Below are 19,851 nucleotides of genomic sequence, written 5' to 3'. Positions count from 1 at the left end.
CTGTGTGACCATCAGCCCAGATAAAGATTCAAGGTGGGTTAAGTGGGACACTAAAATGGTTTCCTATACAATGACTGAGAACATGGCCCCTTTTCTCCATCCAGAAGAGCAACCCACACTTTGCAACCACAATTCTCTTACAGAGCAAACCGCTTTCTTACGGCACTACAGCCTGAATTGCCCATCTCCCCCCAACCTAGCTCTGGAGAGACTTTTCAGAGAGAACCCAGTTGTCAAAAATGTTTCCCACACCTGCAGACTCCTCTCAAGACGGCCCCTGCACTTTGCACAGCCTCTTCACCCTTCGATTTCTCAGCTCCACTGGTTAAGCCATTCCTCCCACTCCCAATAATCCAGAGGCCATGTGGTGGCCCCTGCCAGGCCACAGTTCTCAGCAGGTGCCCAACCATGGAAATGGTTGAGGCTGGCCCAGATCATGTCTATCGTAGTCTGACATTGGGAATGACATCACGACCCAGTGCTTGCGCCACAGTGATGTTTCTCAGTGTGACGACACACACCTTTAAGTTAGAGAGGTGTCGCCAGCACAGCAATAGCATAACATCTAGTTGTGCTTTAATTGGCTTGGCCTATTTACAGCTTAGGCTGCACTGAAGAGGACTTTACCTACAGAGGGGAGCACCAGAGGAGGAGTCATAACTGGGAGTCCAAGGCGGGCATGATCAAAGGTGGGCTGAAGTCAGGGCAGGTTTGGGTAATGAGGCCCAGCCTGGAAAAAAAAAGGGAGGGGGGACCTCTGGGCTAAAACAAGCCAATGGATCAAGAATGGGTGGAAAGGAATGAAACGGGCTGCCAGAGGGAGGGAGGCCATCTTTCTTGCTGGAAACACTTCGTGCCTTGGATGGTTGCATGATCAGTAGAAAACAAGTGAGTGCAGATTTTCTGGTCACAGAGATGCACTGATGGGCAAAGCTTCAACTGGTTTGAGTTCCTGCCTTTGAAACAGCTATTCAAAGCAGGGGCCCGTTATTAAAAATAGGCCCTCGCAGAAAGCTCCCTTCAAGGTCCAGCTGATTTTGTACTGAGGAAATCAGAACACTAAAATGCTTAAGAAGTTAGGATTGATCGAGTGAGGTTTTCTGGGGGTTGGGTTTTTTTTTTTTGGGAAGGTTTCATAATCTATGCCAATAGACTGATAAGAATAATGCTATTTCCAGACTAGTCCATACAGGGATTTGTTGAACTGGCCAGAGATAATGGATACTCCAAAACAGAAGACAGGTAATCAGTGTTGTGACGTGAACTGCCCATGTCATTCCCTGCTTTGTGTGCGCTGTCCGAGCAATTAATGTATGTTTACCAAGAAGTAAGCCCTCCTAAGTTCAGTGTTTTTTCCAAGAAAGTGTGCAGACTATTGCAGCTTCTGACCTTTGAAGCAGAAAGCTTATCATGGAAGGTACCGCTGAAGGGAAATACATGATTGAGACAGTTACCAGAACCTATGTTGCAAGACCTGGATGCTCTGCTATGTCCCTGCAGGGCTGACTCGCACCACCGTAGGAGCTCTTTTTATTGCATGCCTTGTCTTGGGCTTGCAGTGCTTGAATCCCCTCTCAGGGACATCCAGTTCCCTTGCATAAATATAAGCTTCAAAGAATGAGAGGGCTGGAATTCTGAGGTCATGCAATGACTTGTCGAGCTCTGCACACATTCTGTGAGCTGAAAAGCCCAGTGCTGAGTGTTACTACCAGGGAGGGCCTTTCCGTTAGGTAGAATGAGGCAGTGCTTCAGGTGGTAGATGCCAAAAGCAGCAATCAGGTGCTGGAGGAGCGAGTCATGGGCTGCCTGTTCTCTCTTGCACCCCCTAAGCTTGCCTGCTGCCTTTGGGAGTGGTGGGAGGTGCTGTCCCACTGCTAGCAGCAAAGAAATGCAACTGGGATGGGAGGGTCTGCTATTTTGTCCATTGCCTTGAACAGTGACATGCCTTGGGCCAGCCCTGCTTACCGCTAGGTACCTCTTTAGACCAACTTTTCTTCGCAGGAGCAGAGCTGCCCTTCACCAAACTCCTGCTGAGGCAGGCTGCCTCTCTCTCTGAACTGCTATCACAGGGCTTCTCAGATCCCTGTCACCCTGAGGGGCTTTCTGAGAGCCAGTGTGGTGTAGTGGTTAAGGCTGCATGACTGGGACTCAGGTGATCTGCATCCTAGTCCCAATTCAGCCACAGGGCTGGGTGACTTTGGGCCAATCACAGACTCTCAGCCCAACTACCTCACAAGGGTTGTTGTGAGGATCAAAGGCAAATTCTGTAAGCCACCTTGAGTTCCTTGGAAGGAAAAATGGCAGGATATATATTAAATGTTTCTCCCTACCCTATTTTTACTGTTTTGTTATAGTGCTTTACTAAAGCTGATCAGTATTTTTATGTAAACTGTTTTATGAAACTTATCCAAAAAGCTGTCATATGTACACACACACACCACAAATAGCTGCCAGGTAGAATCTTGCTACCCCAGATGTCTGGAACTTTGCCCAAGAACAGCTCCGAGATGTTGCCACATCTTTCCGGTGAGCTGGATCCTTATGAGTTATTTTTACCATTGTTTTATAATGGTTTTATTAAAGTATTGTTGCAAGCTGCCTTGGTAAGATTTTATCCTGAAGGATAATAAAAATAATATTTTACTGATAATAATTAGTGATGAACTTACCCCAGGTGAATGCATTATGTAATCCAGTAGTAACACATTCATCCATGTGAGCTCAGATGAGAATTCCTCTTTAATACAAAATCCCATTCTGTGATACAAGATTTGGCATGTGCACATTATCAAAGTGCATCTTGGGCACTGGAATTATGGAGAGCAGCACCCGCCACATCACACCCTTTCTGCTTGGTCGCTTCACTTCGCCTTCCTGCATGAGGAATTTATTTACTGTCCCTGATGACCGCTATGAAGATGGACCCTGCGGAGTCTTCTTCCTCTTTGCAGAGCTAAGCAGCACAGAGGAAGGAAGCAATCGGAAGATTACTTCATTGAAGCTTTCTGGAGGGGGTCCAGGTGGCAGGATGACCGAGCATTTCAGCACTGGCAGGGAGGGGAATCTCTGCTACTCTGCTGTGCATGCTTTGACACAAGAAAGGTATGAGTAACGAGTAAGCAGGAGTAAGAAAGGCGCAGAGACATCCCCAGCAAAGGGTTTATTTCTTTTTGGCACAAACAGACTGTGTGACCTTCGGCAGTACCCTGTCCAGACACTGCTCTGCCCAAGCACTATTTCCCCGCCCTGACCACAGCAGCGAGAGATAAGACCCCGGGGCAAGTAGAATTTGTGCTATGGGAAGCCCTCCTCTGGCAAAACCACATTCTTCCTTCATCTTCTGCTTTGTTTCTCCTCCAACTTGGCAACACCGGACAAGTTTTGAATTTCAAGCAATTTCTTGCAAGTTTAAAAGGACACAAGGGATGAGCCTAGAGACAAAGCCATGGACAAAGGGTCATGAAAGGTGATAGGAGTTCTTAAGAGCCATATTCTAGCACACTGAAACATAAACCAGGTGTCTATATGTGGGAGGGGGGTTCGTCAAGGTTTTTGATAAAAGAAGCCAGTTCCATGGAGTCACCTTTTCCACTCCAGTCATGTCACTCAAGCATTTATTTTCTGTTTCAGAAAATGCAAATGAGAGATTAACTTTTCCAGCATCCATGTGAATCATCCCATTTTGGACTATGGATTTTAAACTGGAAACCTTGACTGTGATTTGCAGCATCACAGAGAGACACAGCCGCACAGGCGCCTGTGAAGCAGCCTCCTTATACGGACTGAGACAAGTATTACCTGCTTCTGACAGGCACTCCCCCGACAAGGTCTCAGAGGAAGAAAGCCTTTCCCAGCCCTGGGACTTGAGATGCTTTCAGCAGGAGATGCCAATGAAGGAGCATGGGACATTCTGCATGCATACCATGCTCTCCATCACTGAGCTACCCGTCTTCCGCTTTCCCTTCTGGGTTTGCCGCCGCCGCCGCAATGGTCTTTGGCAACCTTTGCCCAGCTCCTTCCCAGCCACAACTCTGTGCACCTCTCTGCAACAAGCAAGGGCACCACCAGTCGCAAAGTGCAGGCTGAGCCTCTTGGGGTCAGAGACTTAGCAACTGTCCCACCCCACTGCCCCCTACTACTCCCCCAGGTGGGGTCCAGACACCTGCCAGTTGCTGGCACGGCAGAACTTGGCGGACTAGGTGGCTGGCTAGTGCTAAGTGCATGGCCGACAGGTGTGGAGGGCTGGGACAAGGGATTCAGTGGCAGCCACCACAGGAAAAGCCCAGCACCTTATTTGGGCTATTATGTGAGGGGCCGCTCCTGGGCCTGCTTAGGGCAGAAGAAGCCGCATGGCTTTTAAGGGGAAACGGGACTCTTCCTCCCCACTCTTTGCAACAACAAAGCGGCTCCATCGAAGTTTTCCTCTCCCGCTCCATCCCCTCAGCCAGCAGCCAGACGGCACGCTGTGGGGGCCAGTGCAGACAGCACGCTGGGTCTCACAACTCGATGGTGTCGCTCGAGAGGCTGCGGGAATCCACCTGCTTGCTGAGGGCCAGGAAACTCTTCCGGGCCTCACGCTCAGAATTTGGGGCACTGCTGGATGGGGCTGGGGGGGGCCCCGTCGGGCAGCAGCTGGGCCTGGCTGGGCAGCTCCTCTGGCGGCAGGCTCTCGGGGGACGACAGGCCGTGGCGCCAGGGGTTCCAACTGATCTTGAGGGAGGCGCGGGAGAAGGAGGTGCGGGAGAAGCTGTCGAAGGAAGAGTCCGTTGGGGGCTCGCTGCCCAGGCCCCGGCTCTGCGTGGTGAGCTCCCCCATGGAGCTGGCCCGCGCCAAGCTGTACAGGCAGTCTGGGTCGCTGCTGCGGCGCGGTCGAGCCAGCAGGGGCTGTGCTGTGTGGGAGAGGGTGGAACAGTCGCCCCGCAGCGAGGAGCAGGAGTCCTGGCGGGCCAGGCGGGATGGAAAATGGAGGCTGGAGCGCAGGAAAATGGAGTCACGCACCAAGTGCTCGCGGAAGAGGGCCTCGTCGATGCTGCGGCTCAGGTTGATGGGCGAGGGAGGCCGGAACTCCAGCTCTGCCAAGGAAAGAACCGAATCCCGCTCGAAGCAGATGCTGGTGTAGGAGCGTCCCACGGTGGCCGCGGCCGCATTGGGGCACTTGGGACTGTAGACCGGGTGCACGGGGGATGGGCTGGAGCCCTGGCTGGCGACCGCCCGCAATTCGTTGCTGTCCTTGAGGGCCCAGACGCGCCCGCTGCCGGGAGGGTTCCGGATCAGGTTCTTACTGATGTCGTTGTTGGGCACCTTCTCCAGGACGCTGCCAGTCCAGTCATAGCAGTTGTTGGGGTACTCTGGTGCCTCGGCTTTGCGGTAGCTGCAGAAGTAGCGTGTGAGCTTGGTCCAGCAGGAGTGCTCCCCGGACCCGTAGCGCTGGCAAAGGGCCTGCCATGCCAGGAAGAGCAGGGCGAAGGAGAGCAGCAGCTCCCCGATCCGGGACCAGAACTGCGTGAGCCACCAGCCCCACGTGAAAAGGTCCCGCTGGCCCAGGAGCCCTGTGAGCCACAGCACCCCATAGAACTGCAGCCCGCAGCAGGGCAGCACCACCCCGCCGCTCGCCATCAGCACCCAGGCCCCACTCCACACCCCGGGCTCTGGGGTGCCTTCGCCCGTCAGGCCCCGCCGCAGCTGCCAGTACACAAAGATGGCGGCGGGCAGGAGGCCGATGCCAGCAGTGCCGGAGAGCACGTGCAGACCCACTGGCACGGCCGGGTGCAGTGGGGGGGAGAACAGGTCGGCCATCAGGAGGGCGGCACTGTGCACGGCCCCCAGGGTGGCCCAGATGGGGAGGCTCTGCCACTTTGGGGGCAAGACCTGCAGGCGGGCCTGCTGGACAAGGCGGAGCAGGAGCACCACGAACGTGTTCAGCAGGAGCGGGAAGGGGGCCGTGTGCAGCACCCGCACGGCCCAGGTGGGCAGCCAGCCTCGGGAGCCGTAGGGGTCGGCCAGGAAGGAGGCGGCCCGCAGGACGGCGAAGAGCAGCAGCAGGGCGGAGGCGACCATGACGTACGGGAGATGCGGCACACGCAGGGCGAGGGAGCCCCCCCGCGCAGGCCAGGCTCAGCAGGCCAAGCAGCAGGAAGAGCACGCTGGAGCCGTAGACGTGCAGCGGCCAGGCAAAGCTCAGTGTCTGTGCCAGGTCCCCCCAGCGCAGCATGGTCTGGTTGGGCCGCAGCTGGCTGCAGGCGCTGCCGAGGCGCGGGCAGGCGGGGCTGGAGGCAGGCGGCCCGGCAGGCGGGGTGGGCTGCGGGCGGGTGAGCTGCGGGGCTTTCAGGGCTCTCTGAGTGGTGACCCGGATCAGGCCCCGGCGCGGAGTAGCCAGGAGGCGGTCAGATGTGGTGTAGGTCACAGTGCTGCTCTGCCTGGGGAGCCGGGTCCCAGATGCATCTGCAAAGGAGGAACAGGCTCATTGGGACAGAGAGGGCCAGAAAGACACCCCCCACCCCCCAGAAAACAGTGGCACATTTTTGCTTAGGCACAGGAAAAGACAGGCAGCAAAATCTGCATTTCCCATCTGCCTAAATATCGCTGCTGCCGATGGACCTAAAACCCACCTTCAGCTTGAGCCTGCCTATCTCACTCACGGAGCACCGTCTCCCACCTGCGCCTGCCCACCTGCTAGGAGGGTCTTCAGGGCCTCTTCTCTGGGTGCTCCTGCCTGCAGGGCTGCTGTGGGCGGCTGCCAGGGAAAATGCCTGCTCTTTTGGGAGTGCCCCTCCCCATCTGAGGAAGGGGCTTCCCAGGGAAACCCACCTATTCTTCTCACTGTATCCGTTTGGATTCCAGGCTGGCAACTCCTTCTTTAGGCCGACATTCAACCTTTAACAAGTCATTTTTCTTTTCTTCCTTATTCCACCCAATGGCCAAAGCTCTCTGGGCAGTTCACAACAATTTCTCAAAAATACAAAAAAGAAATACAATAAAAAATAGTTTGCTGCCGGTCCCTTAATGTTTCTTGTATTTTAATGTTTTTGTTGTTTAATGTTGCATTATTTAATACCTGTATGATGATAATGATGAAGTTGTTTCCTTGTTCTTGTTTGGCTTTATAATTGTAAACTGCCCTGAGGGCATTTGCCACTCGGGCGGCATACAAATTGAATAAATAAATAAAATTATGCAGAATCTACCTTTAAAAGTAACATGGGAGGAGGTGGTGGTGGCAGAATAGAGATCCCTTACTGTTGCAGATGGCATTGAAAATAGCTATCTGCTGAAAGCATGTGGTAAATGCAGCATGAAGTCCCAGAGGGGTGCGACACGGGGTGGGGCGGGGGCGTGAATAAGCATTCCGGTGGCTGGGATGGCTTCAAAGTCTTGCCAAGCTCTGTGCTCCTCCCCAAGATGACTAATAGCAGAGTATATGATACAAAAGAAGCAAAAATAGGCCACTCGGCGTAATTCATGGAGCGTACATCAAGTTGCAGAATGCAGCTTGGGGCAGAATTTGGCTCACCTTGACGCAGATTGTTTTCGAAATGCACAGACAGTGCTTGCGAAGACTCTCGGGTCCCTGCCTCCTCCTCGCCCTGCATTCTGTGTTGTGTTCCCAGGATTATTGAATTAATTAATTACAGTGGAAGCATGCTAACTGTTCTCCAATGGCACACAGCTTGGGAAACTAGTGAGTGGCATCTGCTCCCCCAGGTCTCAGGCGGAGAGAGTCTTCCTAGTCTGGCGCGTGCCTGAAATACGTTCACCAGGCATGCCAGGGGGTGAAGCCCTTCTGCACGGGACGCATCTCTTGGAGTCATCTGGGCGGGAGGGGAGGGGAGATGAATGCAGGGGCAGGACTCGGATATTTCTCTCCCTTCCAAATGCAAAGCAATGTCAGCCAAGTTAAAAGAAGAGCTTCAGCTGCCCATCTGCCGAACAGCAGGTGCCTGACCCTGAGCCTCATTCACTGCCTTCCTCCCCCTTCACTATCCCGCCACCTGGCAATACTAGGCAGGGTGACTCCAGAGGGGACTGGAGAAACAGAAAATGCTCTGCAGGCAAAATATGCTGTAATGGTAACTAATAATACTCTGGACTGAGAGCAAACTTGATTCTCTGGAACTGATCCTTTATGAAGTCAAAAATGCATTAGCCAGGCACAGAGAGAGGTATTAGCAGGTTGGGGAAACCCCGGGTATTGTTGTGGTTTTTTTAAAGGGGAAAAAACCCAAAGGGGCAGAACTGTCCCTGTCCCACCCCCCACAAATACTGAGTGCCCCCCAAATGGCTGACTGTTTGAATGGTGGTGGAATGGGGTATCCTAGAAGAGGTTTGGGTGCCTGGCTGGAACCTCAAACAGAAATACTCTGCACTGCAACATTTTGTTGCAGGTTGCAAAGCTGGGCGGGAGGGAGAGATCAGGGGAATCTTTGCAGAACAGTCAGGAGTACAGCAAGCCCAGACCACTGCTGAGAAGAGCCGGAGGCTACAGCATGGAGAACCATGGCAGCCGCAAGAGGGAACCTGCTCTTGCCAGCCATGCTTAAGAACACGAAAGCCTTTGGGCCCAGCCGCCTGGAGGGAAACGCAGAGCTTTAAACCACTGACAACCGAAGGTCTTTCACAGAGTAAAGCTGGGCATGGTGCCACCAGAGAGCGATGCTGAAAAGCAGGTGCCAGTGCAAGATTAGCAGGAAAAGAGTATCCAGGGCACCCTTTCTTGAACCAGGCCCCTACTCATGCCTTGGATGACAGCTTCCCTCATTCCTGACCAGCACATGCCCTATGGTACAACTGGAAGACATCTGGTTGATATACAGGAGAAGAAACTGCATGGCTGCAAAGGTTACAGTGTCAGGTGATGGGCAGCTGACATCCATTTCTAAAGGTGAAGAGTATGAGTGTGTATGATTTGTTAATGGTAGGGAGCCACGTTGCTGGCTGAAGAACCAGTTAAATATCTCTGGTCCAGAAAACATCTGTATCCAATACTGAAATGGGAAATCCTTGCAAAAAGAGTGTGTGTGTGTGTGTGTGTGTGTGTGTGTGTGTGTGAGAGAGAGAGAGAGAGAGAGAGAGAGAGAGGGAGGGAGGGAGGGAGGGAGGGAGGGAGAGGGAGGGAGAGCGCAAGCGAGCACACAGAATCTCAGCCTCATGTGCTCATGCTGTGAGCCCAAGGCACAGCACAGGAAGAAACGGGGGGGGGGGGTGTACTCTGGGCAAGGAAACAGTGAAAGGAGGGGAGAAGCCAAAAGCAGTGAAAGGAAGGGAAGCTGGCAGCAGAAACAAAACGGGCAAGGGAAGAGGCAAAGAGCGCTGGGTTTTTGCCTTTGACTCCTTTTCCTCCACAGCATTGCCTCAGTACCTAACAACAGAGGAAGTTTCTAGTCCAGTTTTGGTGGAGGGGTAACATAATCTGAAAATGTGTTAACTGCTTTTGCTCAAAGAACTTGTAAATAAAGATGGTCTGAGCCCCATTTCCAGAGGTGCTGGGATAGGATCTTGGCTCCCCACCACATGCCTACATTTACCACCTTGCCTTCTGGGCAGGCAGGCAACTCACTTCTCTAGCCAGCTAGCTGGAGTGATGTGAGAAGCTTCATCTGTTGAATTTCTGCCTGTCTAAGGCTTGTGTGACCCTACCAGGGAAATAAGAAGGTGGCAACTTTAGGCCCAGCCAGAACAACAACTAGAGTTTCTGACTGTTGCATAGTGCACACTTCATAGATGCAGGAATCGCCACCAAAGAGAGCAAAGTTGCTCAGGCTGACTGTGCACGGGGCAGCTTCTTCCTGCCCTCCCAGGAACATTCAACAGAGTCTTCTGGGAAAGGTTCCTCAGGGAGGTGTGGTGGGGATGCATTAGCACTAATCAGGTTGAGAGATTACCCTGATTGAAAGCGGCACTACGCTCAATATAACCAGCACCCCCTGCTGCCTATGAAACAATCCATTCAGGACAGAATTTGCTCCCTCACACGGCATCCCTGCCAGCCCATCAAAGCCCTGTGTGCGCATCTAGGGCAGAGCTTCAGAACAGGCTCCAGAGAAGGCACAGACACTTGCCTGCCTGCCTTGACATGGTGGAGCTGCCATATGTCTGCCTGGCAGACGGGGAAGGGGATGCTCCTGGCCCTGAGCTCCATGTGGTGCAGCTGGGGCCCAAGTCCAGAGCATCAGTCTGCCCAGCCCGGAGGAGTTGCTCCTCTTTCAGCCGGATGGTTGAATACCGTTTTGGAGAAGCTTTTGGGAGCCGCATCCCCGTGGTGGAATGGGCCAACAACAGTTGGGCAGGGCTGAAAGTGGAAGCAGTGGGGTTAAACGGCCAAAAATGCCAGCATATTTTCACTTACAGCATTTTCTTATGGCCTGCAGCTAAGTCGCTGGAGAGGCCTTTCAGCCTCTTAGAATGGGGAAGAAATTGTGAAAGGGCTGAGAAGCCACCAGCCAACTAGGGGGAACTTTCTGCTGATTTAAGGAGATGTGTTCTTCTGGAGAGCCCTAGAGGGCTGGACTGGGACCTTGGGTGGACTAGACTTGGCTGCTAGGCTGCAGGTCAAGCACCTTGATCTAGCCCATTTATTTTGGCCAACAGCAGCTCACCAAAGTAAAGGCCTTTCTCCAAGATCTGTTGCCAGGAGTTGCCAGAGACTAAAGACACAGCTATGGGAAGAAGGCAGCTTGCTTTTCATGAACTCTGCATGCTCCATCTCTTGATGCCTTCAATCATGTCCCCCTATGCATAGTCTTAAAAAACAAGTAACAAAGGGCCCAGTACAGAAGGTAAATGGGGGGGGGGGGACGACTCCGCCTCCCCACCACCACACGCAACCCCAGGGAGTAAGCTCAGGGCTCCCTGCATGTAGCCAAGGGATCTGAACTCATGTCTCCATTCCGTGGCTAGAACTCCTTGCAAAGGGAAGTTGAAAGTTTGAGTCTAGTACTTCAGGGCATTCAACCACTGCAATACTCAGAGCAGTGCCCAGTGCAACTCATCATTCTGCCGCTGTGACAGAACACATCATTACCTTCAGGAGAAGAATGATACCAGTATGTTCACAATTTTTGCTGCAACTGCCAGTTTAAAACCTGCTTTGAAACTAAAGTCCATCAGTAATGCAATTCCCTTCCTTCAGTAACATTTCAAATCTATTATTATGCTCTATTATTAATAGAGCACTGGCAATGTTCCTGGCACTCCCAGGAACATTGTTAAGGAAGGAGGGAGGGAGGGAGGAGTCTTTGCCCTGAGGAGCTTCCACTTAGAATTTCAACAGTGGAAGCATGTAATAGATGGAGGAGGAGAAAGGAAGGCAGAAGAGAGCCAACAGGCCAAATATGAGACAAAACTTGATCATATGATATATTCAGAATCAAACTATACATTACATTGCTCACTATTTGGAGAAGGGAACATGTTACAACTAGCTAGTTTTATTTTGAAGAAAATCCCTAAAATGAAACTTGCTCTCAATTTGCCTTCATCTACCATTATTAAATTCTAGCCAGTCTATTAAAGATATTTATCCAGATAGATAGATAGAGAGCACAGCTAATAAATCCAAAATTTCTCTCCCCCAATCCTTTTATCTTCACAACAGCCCTGTGAAGTTGGTTACATTAGGCAGAGAGAGTAACTAGCCTGAGAATGACCAGCAAGCATCATGGCTGAGTGGTGAGTTGAACATGGTCAGCCAGATCCTAGTAAGACACTCTTAAACAGCTTCAGCCCATAGACCATGAGGAAACATAGTAGAATCACCAGTCGTGACTATTTCATCTTTCCCCTCCAAAAAGGCTTTACAAAGTATAACATCCACAAAATGTTTTCAATTTTGGTTTTCAAATATCTGGAGAGAAATTTTATGATTCTGGTATTAGTTTCTACTGTATTTTATTAATTGATGTACACTGCCCAAAGACCTTCGGCTGTTGGGCCATACAGAAATAAATGTCTGTACTGGCAAGTTGAAGGGAAGGGGTGAGGCCAGGGGAAGAGGGGCAGCAACTGGGGAGCCCAGGTGGGAAGCATTTGGCCCAAGGTCCTGAAGTTCTGCACTCCTGCAGTCTATCTCTGAATTGCTGTTGCTAGGGAACGGTGATGGAAAAGGGCAACTGCCTTCAAGGCCCACTTCTGGGCTTCCCAGGGGCATCAAATTGGCCACGGCAGGGAATGAAGGCTCAGTATGGACAAGCCTTTGCCATGATCCATCAGTGTGCTCCTTCAACCCTTGAAAAATGTATTTGTGGTTCTGCTCTCACTCACCTGGATGCCTGGTTCCGGGGCCATTCCCCACCACAGAGGTGCCCTGTCCAGGAGTAGAGGCGCCGACATAAGTCGCAGGGATCCTAGGGACTACGGCGCCACGGACACGCTGGGGTTCTGCAACATCAATGGCTACCCCGAAGCCTGAAAGAGAGGAAGAGGCCTTGGGTGGAGCCAGCAGCCAGCAATCTCTCTCCATGCCATCCTAGCTTGTGCAAAATAAGCTCCCCTCCCCCCGCCCCCCCCACACCAGCTCCCATCTCAAGCAGCTGCTCTAGTTCCTCCCAGAGGCTTTGCTGACACAGGCAGAGGAAGAAGTTCCAAGAGAACCCACAGCCTGTGCAACATCACTCCAACAGGCATTCCAAGTGGAGGAGGAATGAGATGCCCCTGGTTTAGGGAAGATCCGCACTTGATTTGATTTGTGTCACTGAGAGCTGGTGTAGTGGCCTGAGTGTTGGAGTCAGGACCCAGGAGATCCAGTTCTAGCCCCTGCTCAGCCATGAATGGATGCCTTTGGGCCAGTGACTCCCTCTCAGTCTAACCTACTTCACAGGGTTGTTGTTGTGAGGATAAAATGTTGCTATGTAAACCATCCTGGGTTGCTCTCAAGAGGACAACTGGCAAGATATAAATACAGTGGAATAATAATAATGGCATTTTAAAATATTTGTATCTTTTGCTTGCGGCAAGAACATCTCAAAAAATAAGCAACGCTCAACTAATAATAAACTGGGCTATGCTATGCTATTCATAACACTCTGCAGCCAAAAAGGCAATTCCCATTACTGTTCCTCCTAGCCTCTTTGCCACCCGTGCAATTTCCAACAACTGAACCTGACTTCATCACCACACTAGCAACGTAATTATCTTAACTGCACCCCAACCAGCCACCTGGCTATTTACCCTCTGCAGAGGCAAGCTTAGGGCAGCCCCATTCCTCCTACTCCACGATGCTTGTTGTTAGTCTCGAAGTCATGTCAGACCCATCGCGACCCCATGGACAACATTCCTCCAGGCCTTCCTGTCCTCCACCATCCCCCAGAGTCCACTTAAGCTCACATTGACTGCTTCAGTAACTCCATCTAGCCACCTCATTCTCTGTCGTCCCTATGCACATACAACATTCCCAGTCAACACAATCCAAGCATCTTTCCGCCCCTGTGGGGACATATTAAAACGGGGAGTGACAACTGGAAGAAACAAGTTGGACCTGCAGCCAAGCAAGAGCTCCAGTCAGCCTTGCACTCCCAGGATACTCCATTCCATTTGATTTTCCTCATCTCAGATTTTCTTTTCCAGCCAACATCAACATTTTGCAGCTACTGAATATGTCCAGTATTTGTTTGGCTGGTTTGAGGGAGGACAGGTTGCCTGCTTAAATTTAATATAAAATAATGTACTGAAACCTTGGGGTTCCCCTGAGCATGCTTATATCCTGATCTTGCTCCTCAAACAGCCCCATTTTGGCTCCGTTTCTAGCATGCACTGCCTGAGCTCGCTATTAGAGGAGTGATAGGTGACTGCTGGTTCTCCCATGGTTTTGCATCAACAAACAGTAAACAAAAAGTATGGAACATTAAAGCAGCACCGATTTGCATTGCAGGGGCTGGAATGTTGTGTCTTCGCCTGCTTAATGCATAATAGCGTTTTGCAGCCTGATTGAAGCGTTTTAGTTTAGGCAGGCCTAAACTGACCTGCAGATATACTTTATATGATGTGCATGATTTGTGGCAGATTTCTACCTTCATTCTCTTCCCTTCACTCCGCTATGCCCCAAGTCCCCCTGCAGCCATTTCCTGTTCTGTTCGCCCAGTCTCCTCATGATCTTGCCTCCATTTCCTAACGGCAGCCCTCTTCTCCGCCCCCAATTCGGCCTGGTTAGCTTCAGCCCTGTACATCCTTTCACACGTGCTGCCCCTGTCGGTCTCCCATGCACAGAGCAAGAGGGACGGGCGAGGGAGCGGTGGCAGCGGAGCGGGGCCGGGCAATGCAATCAGGAACTGAGGCAGAGGTACTCAGGCGAATTCAGCCCTTCCGCGATCCCTGGCCTGCCAGGCCCGCTTCCTCTGGCCTTGCCCTCCTTCCTCGACCATGAGTCCTTTCGTGGTTTCCCAGAATCTGAGCAATTCCCCAGAGATTGAAGTATCTTTTCCTAAGGCTTATTTACTAAGCAGTAACGCTTTAAATTACTGCACGAATTTTCCCCCCTTTCTTTTTCTACTTTGGGCTGGAATGTAGCCCTGAAAGCTTTTCTGAAATGGAATTTGGTGCTCGGTCTGAAAGATGTTCTGCACTCTTTCCTTAACCATCCAAACCCGAAACCTACCTGGGGTGGCAGCGTTGCCTTGGACGGGCGTCCTTCCAGCCCCAGCCACATCCCGCGGTGCCGGCTGCTGCGTCGCCTCAACCGCGAGGCTCCAGCGGGTGCTTCTTTCACGGGCAACTGTCCTGCCCCCTGTTGGCGAAAGGCTGGAATGGCTTGGGAGGAGTTCCTCCGAGGGTGGTTGATGGGAACTACCTGGGCTGGGACTAAGCCGTGGGCCTTTCCCATTTGGCCGGCTCGCTGCGGTGGTGACCTGTGCGGGCTGGGAGGTGGAAGCCACAGGCACAGCGCCCCTCCATGGCCCAAGTGGAGTCTGGGTATGTCCAGCAGCCTGGGTGGGTCTGAAAGGAGAGGGAGAGGGTCCCTCTTGGTCCTGAGGGCCACCGTAAATCTGAGTGCTCCTGTATGAGGCTAAATATTTGACGGTGGTCGCATTCCTGCCCAGCAGCTCCTGCTCAGGTCCCCTGATCACCAGCTGCCCCGTGGAACTCTGGCCCCTAACAGCCGGGCCCTCAGTTGCCATCCACTGGACGGGGGACCTCTCAGCAGGCAGTGTCCCCAAGGGGATGGTGGACACTGTGGGCTTGGGACTTCGTGTGGTCGCCATGAGGACATCTTTGGGTACTGCTTGGTGGTGATTCCATGTGGCTTCCTCCTGGGAGGCAGGTAAGTCTGAGGCCTGCTGTGTGCTGGCTGGTGCAGGCAGAGAAGCTGTCGTGATGGGAACGATTCTTGTAGGCTCAGTGGCCGGCCTAGGAAGAGAAAGCGGTGGCTTTCCCTGCTCTGGCCTTGGCTCCAAAGTGACGAGGCTCATGTTCTCAGGCCCTGCCTGCACCCTGGCGAGGCCTACTGTGGGCAGCCCGAAGTCACTCACCATGGAGGAATGTGGGGCTGAGTTTTGTCCAGAAGCATCAGTAGGCAAGCCTGCCTGCCCAGTAGTTGCAGGAAGGACAAAGGGCACGGTGGGAGCCAAAGTCCCAGGATGGAGAGTGGGTCTGGCCCCTGTCCAGTTCTCATCACTTGGTCCTCCATCACCACTGGAGATGGGCTCTGAATAGGATGCTGAGGGAGCGCTTAGGAGAGGCTCCTGAGAAGGGTCGTTCGATCGAGGCAGCTCTGGGGTGGGAGCGGAGGGACGATCCCAGGCAGGGCTGTCCTGGCTGGGAAGGTGGAAAGCCAGGTGCAGCGCTGGTAGGAGCAGGCTCCAGGCAAGGAACAAGCCCACAGCAGCCATCTCTGATGCAAGGCAGCGCAGCGCAGCATCCAGCGTTGTTAGAGGCTCTCGTGCTTCACCCTGTGGGACAGGAACATTGTGAGGGTGGAGTCGGGTGGGGAAGAGGTCTGTCTGAGGGCAGTCGCAGGCGAGGAGCAGAGGTGGGGCTTTGCAAGGGGGACTGAGCCGAAGGAAGCAGCTGGCGGCATGGGCGCCTGGTCAGGGCAGAGCAGGGTTAAGCTGGGAGCTGGCTGTGAGCAAAACACTGGAGTGACAAAAGAGAGAGAAGTGGCCAAGATTGGAACGCAGAGAGCTGCAGGCAAGCAGAAGCACATGTTTGTGCATGGCTGCACTCGTGCCAAGACACATGGAGGCAAACATGAAGATGGAGTCACACGCTGTTCGTCCCCCCAAGGCTGCGCAGATGCTTCTCTCCTGCCCCAGGACAGCAGCTTCATATCCCCTCCTCACCCTGTAAGGGGCAGCCTTACAGGGAACCACATGCAGGGCCGCAGCTGCCCCGAATGCTGACCCGTGCCGTGGTGGTTGCACCAGCCGCAAGCGAGCCCAGGTGCACAGCAGTGCAGCGTTCCCTGAGGCATTCTTCTGGCCTGATGGGGCAGCGCCTTGCATTGGACCGGCAGCTGCTCTCTCGGACTAGCATAGACCTTACTGAGGAAGTGGAGTTATGCAAGAGGCTGCCTGCTCTGTATGAGCCCAGAGTTAGGGTTAGGCAGCACCTCAGAGGTCTTTCCTGTGCCTGCAGAGACAGGAGATACTAGGAACTGAATCTGAGACCTGCCACAACTGGAAGACAGCAAGCTAAGCACATACCTCAGAGGATGCAGGTGATTGCTTGGCCCCTCCAAAATGGCTTGCCCCCCATTTCCCATATGGTCCTATGGCTGGTACCGAAGCCCCGCAGTGCACTGATTCCCTGCAGCACATGCAAGTTCACCTTGGGCATCTGGCTCTCTTTCCAAGGCAGCTCAACAATGGGGATGCTCAGACCAAGCTAGCAGAGTCCGGTACCAGTGATTGGAGCCTAGAATCCTGCAGCACTTTAACCCTTCCCAAGCCACACAGTAAAGAGGCAGGAGGATGTGGAATTCCCCACGTTTCAGAAGACCCCACTGATACCCCTTGTTTCCGCCGTTCGATAAAGGTTACTCCATACAAGAGGCATTCAATATTTCAGAATGAGTTTTCATCTGTCTACAGAATCCTTTCCATAAGCTAGCACAGCCTATTTTCATGTAACAGGGTTAGCATGGCTCACTCAGTGGGACAGAGAGTGAAATGTGAACCTGGGTACAAATTTCCATACAGTCAAGATCTTTGAGTATTGGCCCTGAGCCAAATTCCTGTTTTCCAGCCCCAGTTCCCCTATCTGCAAAATGGGAATAATGATTGTCAACTTGAGAGCTGGTGTGGTGTAGTGGTCAGAGCTTTGAACTGGAAGAACCTGGGTTCTAGCCCCCACTCAGCAATGAAGCTCACTGATTTTGAGCTAGGCATTGACTCAGTCTAGCCTGCCTCATAGAGTTGTAGGGATAAAAAGAGGAGGAGGGCCATGTAAACCACCTTGGGTTCCTTGCAAAAGGAAAAAAGGCATGATATAAATATAGTAAACGAAATAAATAAAACCTGCTTGATTTGATGTAAGAGAAGTGTTATGTCAGTGGTGTGTAATCACAAAAACACAAGATTGCACAAATGGCGTCTCCTGACAGCTTCACCCATCTTGCCTGGAACATTTAGCAAGGACCTGGTCTCTCTTTAATGCAATCCTTCCCTCCTCGTTGTGTCCCCCAAGAGCCAGAATACTTCACAAGGAATACAGAGCTCTGGTAAAGTGAAACATACTCTCCCTTCCACATATACCTGCACCCCCTCCCTGCCTGGAGTCTTCTTGTCAGCTTCTGACCTGTCCAAATGCTGTCATTCCCTAGACGTGATGCCCTCCCCAGCCAGCCTGGTCATTGGCCTGCTGGCAGGGGAATGATGGTAGTTGTTGTCCAAGACTTGGCTGGGGAAGCCTGGTAAAGCAAATGGCAAAGGAGGGAGGGCCAGCTGCGTGGCAGGAGGCAATGACGACGAGTGGTGAGAGCAAGATGTGTCCCGGGGTGAAGCAGTGAGCGGGCAACTGCGGGCGCCCCTGCTGCGCGGCCAAGGCGGGGAGCCGGCGGGTGCCTCCGCGTCCAAGGTCACGAATGCGCGCGGCGTCCGGGCGCCCCAGCGCTCGCAACGCTCCTCGCCTCGCAGGCAGCCCGCGTCTCCCCGGAGACAGCGCCAGCGAGGACGCCCGCAGGCTCCTTTCCGCGGCAGGGACCGGAGCCGCCGCATCCTCCTGTCGGAGCGGGCCCGCACAGTCGGAGGGTGCGCAGGCTGCTTACCTCGGCTGCTGTCGTGCAGAGGCACCCTCCCTCCGGCCATCCCCGGGAAGGGGCCCTCTGTCCTGCGCGTTCTGAAGCGACCCGTTTCTGCTCTGCGCTGGGCGACCCGTAACTAGCTCCGGCAGCGCTCTCTCTCCTCCTCCGCCGCCGCCTCCGCCTCCGCCTCCGGAGAAACTGCGCTGCGAGCAGCGGCAGCCTGCGGTAAATCAAGCCCCCGCTACTTCCACGGACGAGTGTTGATCTGCTTGACGTCTTCAAGCCCCCAGCAGCGAGTCAGGCTGGCGGAGGAGAGGAGGGCGCACGGGAGGGAGCGGAGGAGGAGGACGAGCACCCGGCGTCGGGATTCGCACTCTGTGCAGGGGCCCGCACGCCGCGAGCGGGGCGAGACGGGCGCTCGGCGGCCGCCCGATCGGCTCTCCCGCCGCCTTCCCGCCCGCTGGCCGGGCCGGGGCGCTGCGGAGGGCCCGGCAGGGGGCAAGGTGCAACTGCCGCGCGTCACGGGCGGCGGCGCGGCGGGCACGCGGGCGGCGGGGGCCTCCGCGCGCGCGGCGGAGCGAGCGCCCCTGAGCGAGCGAGGAGCGAGCGCGCGAGGCTCACCGCGCCGAGCTGCAGCTGCAGGCCCGCCTCTTTATCCCTGTCCCTCTCCGTGTCCTTCCCCACCTCTGCCCGCCCTCCTCGGGCCCGGCCGGCGAGAGAGTGCGGGGCGGGGAAGGCGCCGGAGCGGGCACGTGGCTGGCCCTGACCCCCACCCTGCTCGGAGCGGCGGCGCGGGCGCGGAGCAAGTGCGCGCGGCGGCGGCACTGGGGGAGGGGTGCAGGTTCTAAAATGAGAGCTCGGGACCGCCTGCTTCTTCTTAACAGCTGAGCCAGTGTGCACTCTGCTCATGCCCAGAGGCAATGCACTCACTTTTATCATTCTCTCTCTCTAGTCTTGGGACTCTTGGGTGGGCATGTCGTGAGCGGAGCCGGCTGGTGCCAGAAGTCAGACTAGATGGCCTGGGAGGACACTTCTGACTCGCTCTGTTTCTATGTTCTAATATGAAGACGTGTGACTTCACCATCGGTTTCCCCCCTCCCCCCAGCCTTACCCTGTTCTCCCACAACCTTATTTTAATAACATCTTGCCTAATTAAAAGATCTGGAGATCTCAGAAGCTTGCATATACGTTGTGCTCTTTGGGTTGGAATTCCACCAGTATGCATTTTGGAATTTTAGTCACTGACAACATGGCTACTCTCTTGGCTTTTACTACTGTTTTGCTGAGAGTGATTGGGAAGCCCGGCTTAAAGGAAACCCTGGAAAATTTGCCAGCCTGCCAGGAGAGATTGGAAGGCCCGTGTGCCAGTGACAACTGTGGGGAAGGAGGCATTTTTCATTTCAAATCAGTTATGGATGCTTGTGAAGCTGCTGGGGAAGGAAACTGGCAGTGCACTCAGAGCGTGAGTCAGCAGAAATCCAGGCTTGGTGATGTGAGCAGGAGGGCTCCCAAATGCTCCGTGCCGGCTTGCTACTTCTTGATGTACCATGCATTACTTTCTAAGACTGCCTTCTCCAGCCTTATGACCGGTGGGGGACTTCAACTCCCAACTGCCAGCACAGGCAATGGTCAGGAATGGTGGGAATTGTAGTCCAAAACATCTGGAGGACACCAAGCTGGGGAAG

General features: G+C 53.6%; 1 protein-coding gene across 1 annotated transcript; it reads right to left on the bottom strand.

The window, feature by feature from the left end:
- Positions 1-3,141: 3,141 nt before the first annotated feature.
- Positions 3,142-18,430, bottom strand: PRRT3 (proline rich transmembrane protein 3). Its single transcript, XM_044452113.1, is given in 6 exon segments — positions 3,142-4,613; positions 4,615-6,099; positions 6,101-6,441; positions 12,256-12,399; positions 14,585-15,875; positions 18,191-18,430. Coding segments are annotated over 5 exon segments (3,318 nt in total). The 5' UTR covers positions 15,816-15,875; positions 18,191-18,430; the 3' UTR covers positions 3,142-4,496.
- Between the last annotated feature and the right edge of the window lie 1,421 nt (positions 18,431-19,851).

Source organism: Varanus komodoensis, unplaced genomic scaffold, assembly GCF_004798865.1.
Source record: "Varanus komodoensis strain SLA01 unplaced genomic scaffold, ASM479886v1 scaffold6_4, whole genome shotgun sequence".
Taxonomy (NCBI): Eukaryota; Metazoa; Chordata; class Lepidosauria; order Squamata; family Varanidae; genus Varanus; species Varanus komodoensis.
The sequence above is the reverse complement of the archived record's forward strand: the minus strand, read 5'-3'. Positions and strand labels throughout refer to the sequence as shown.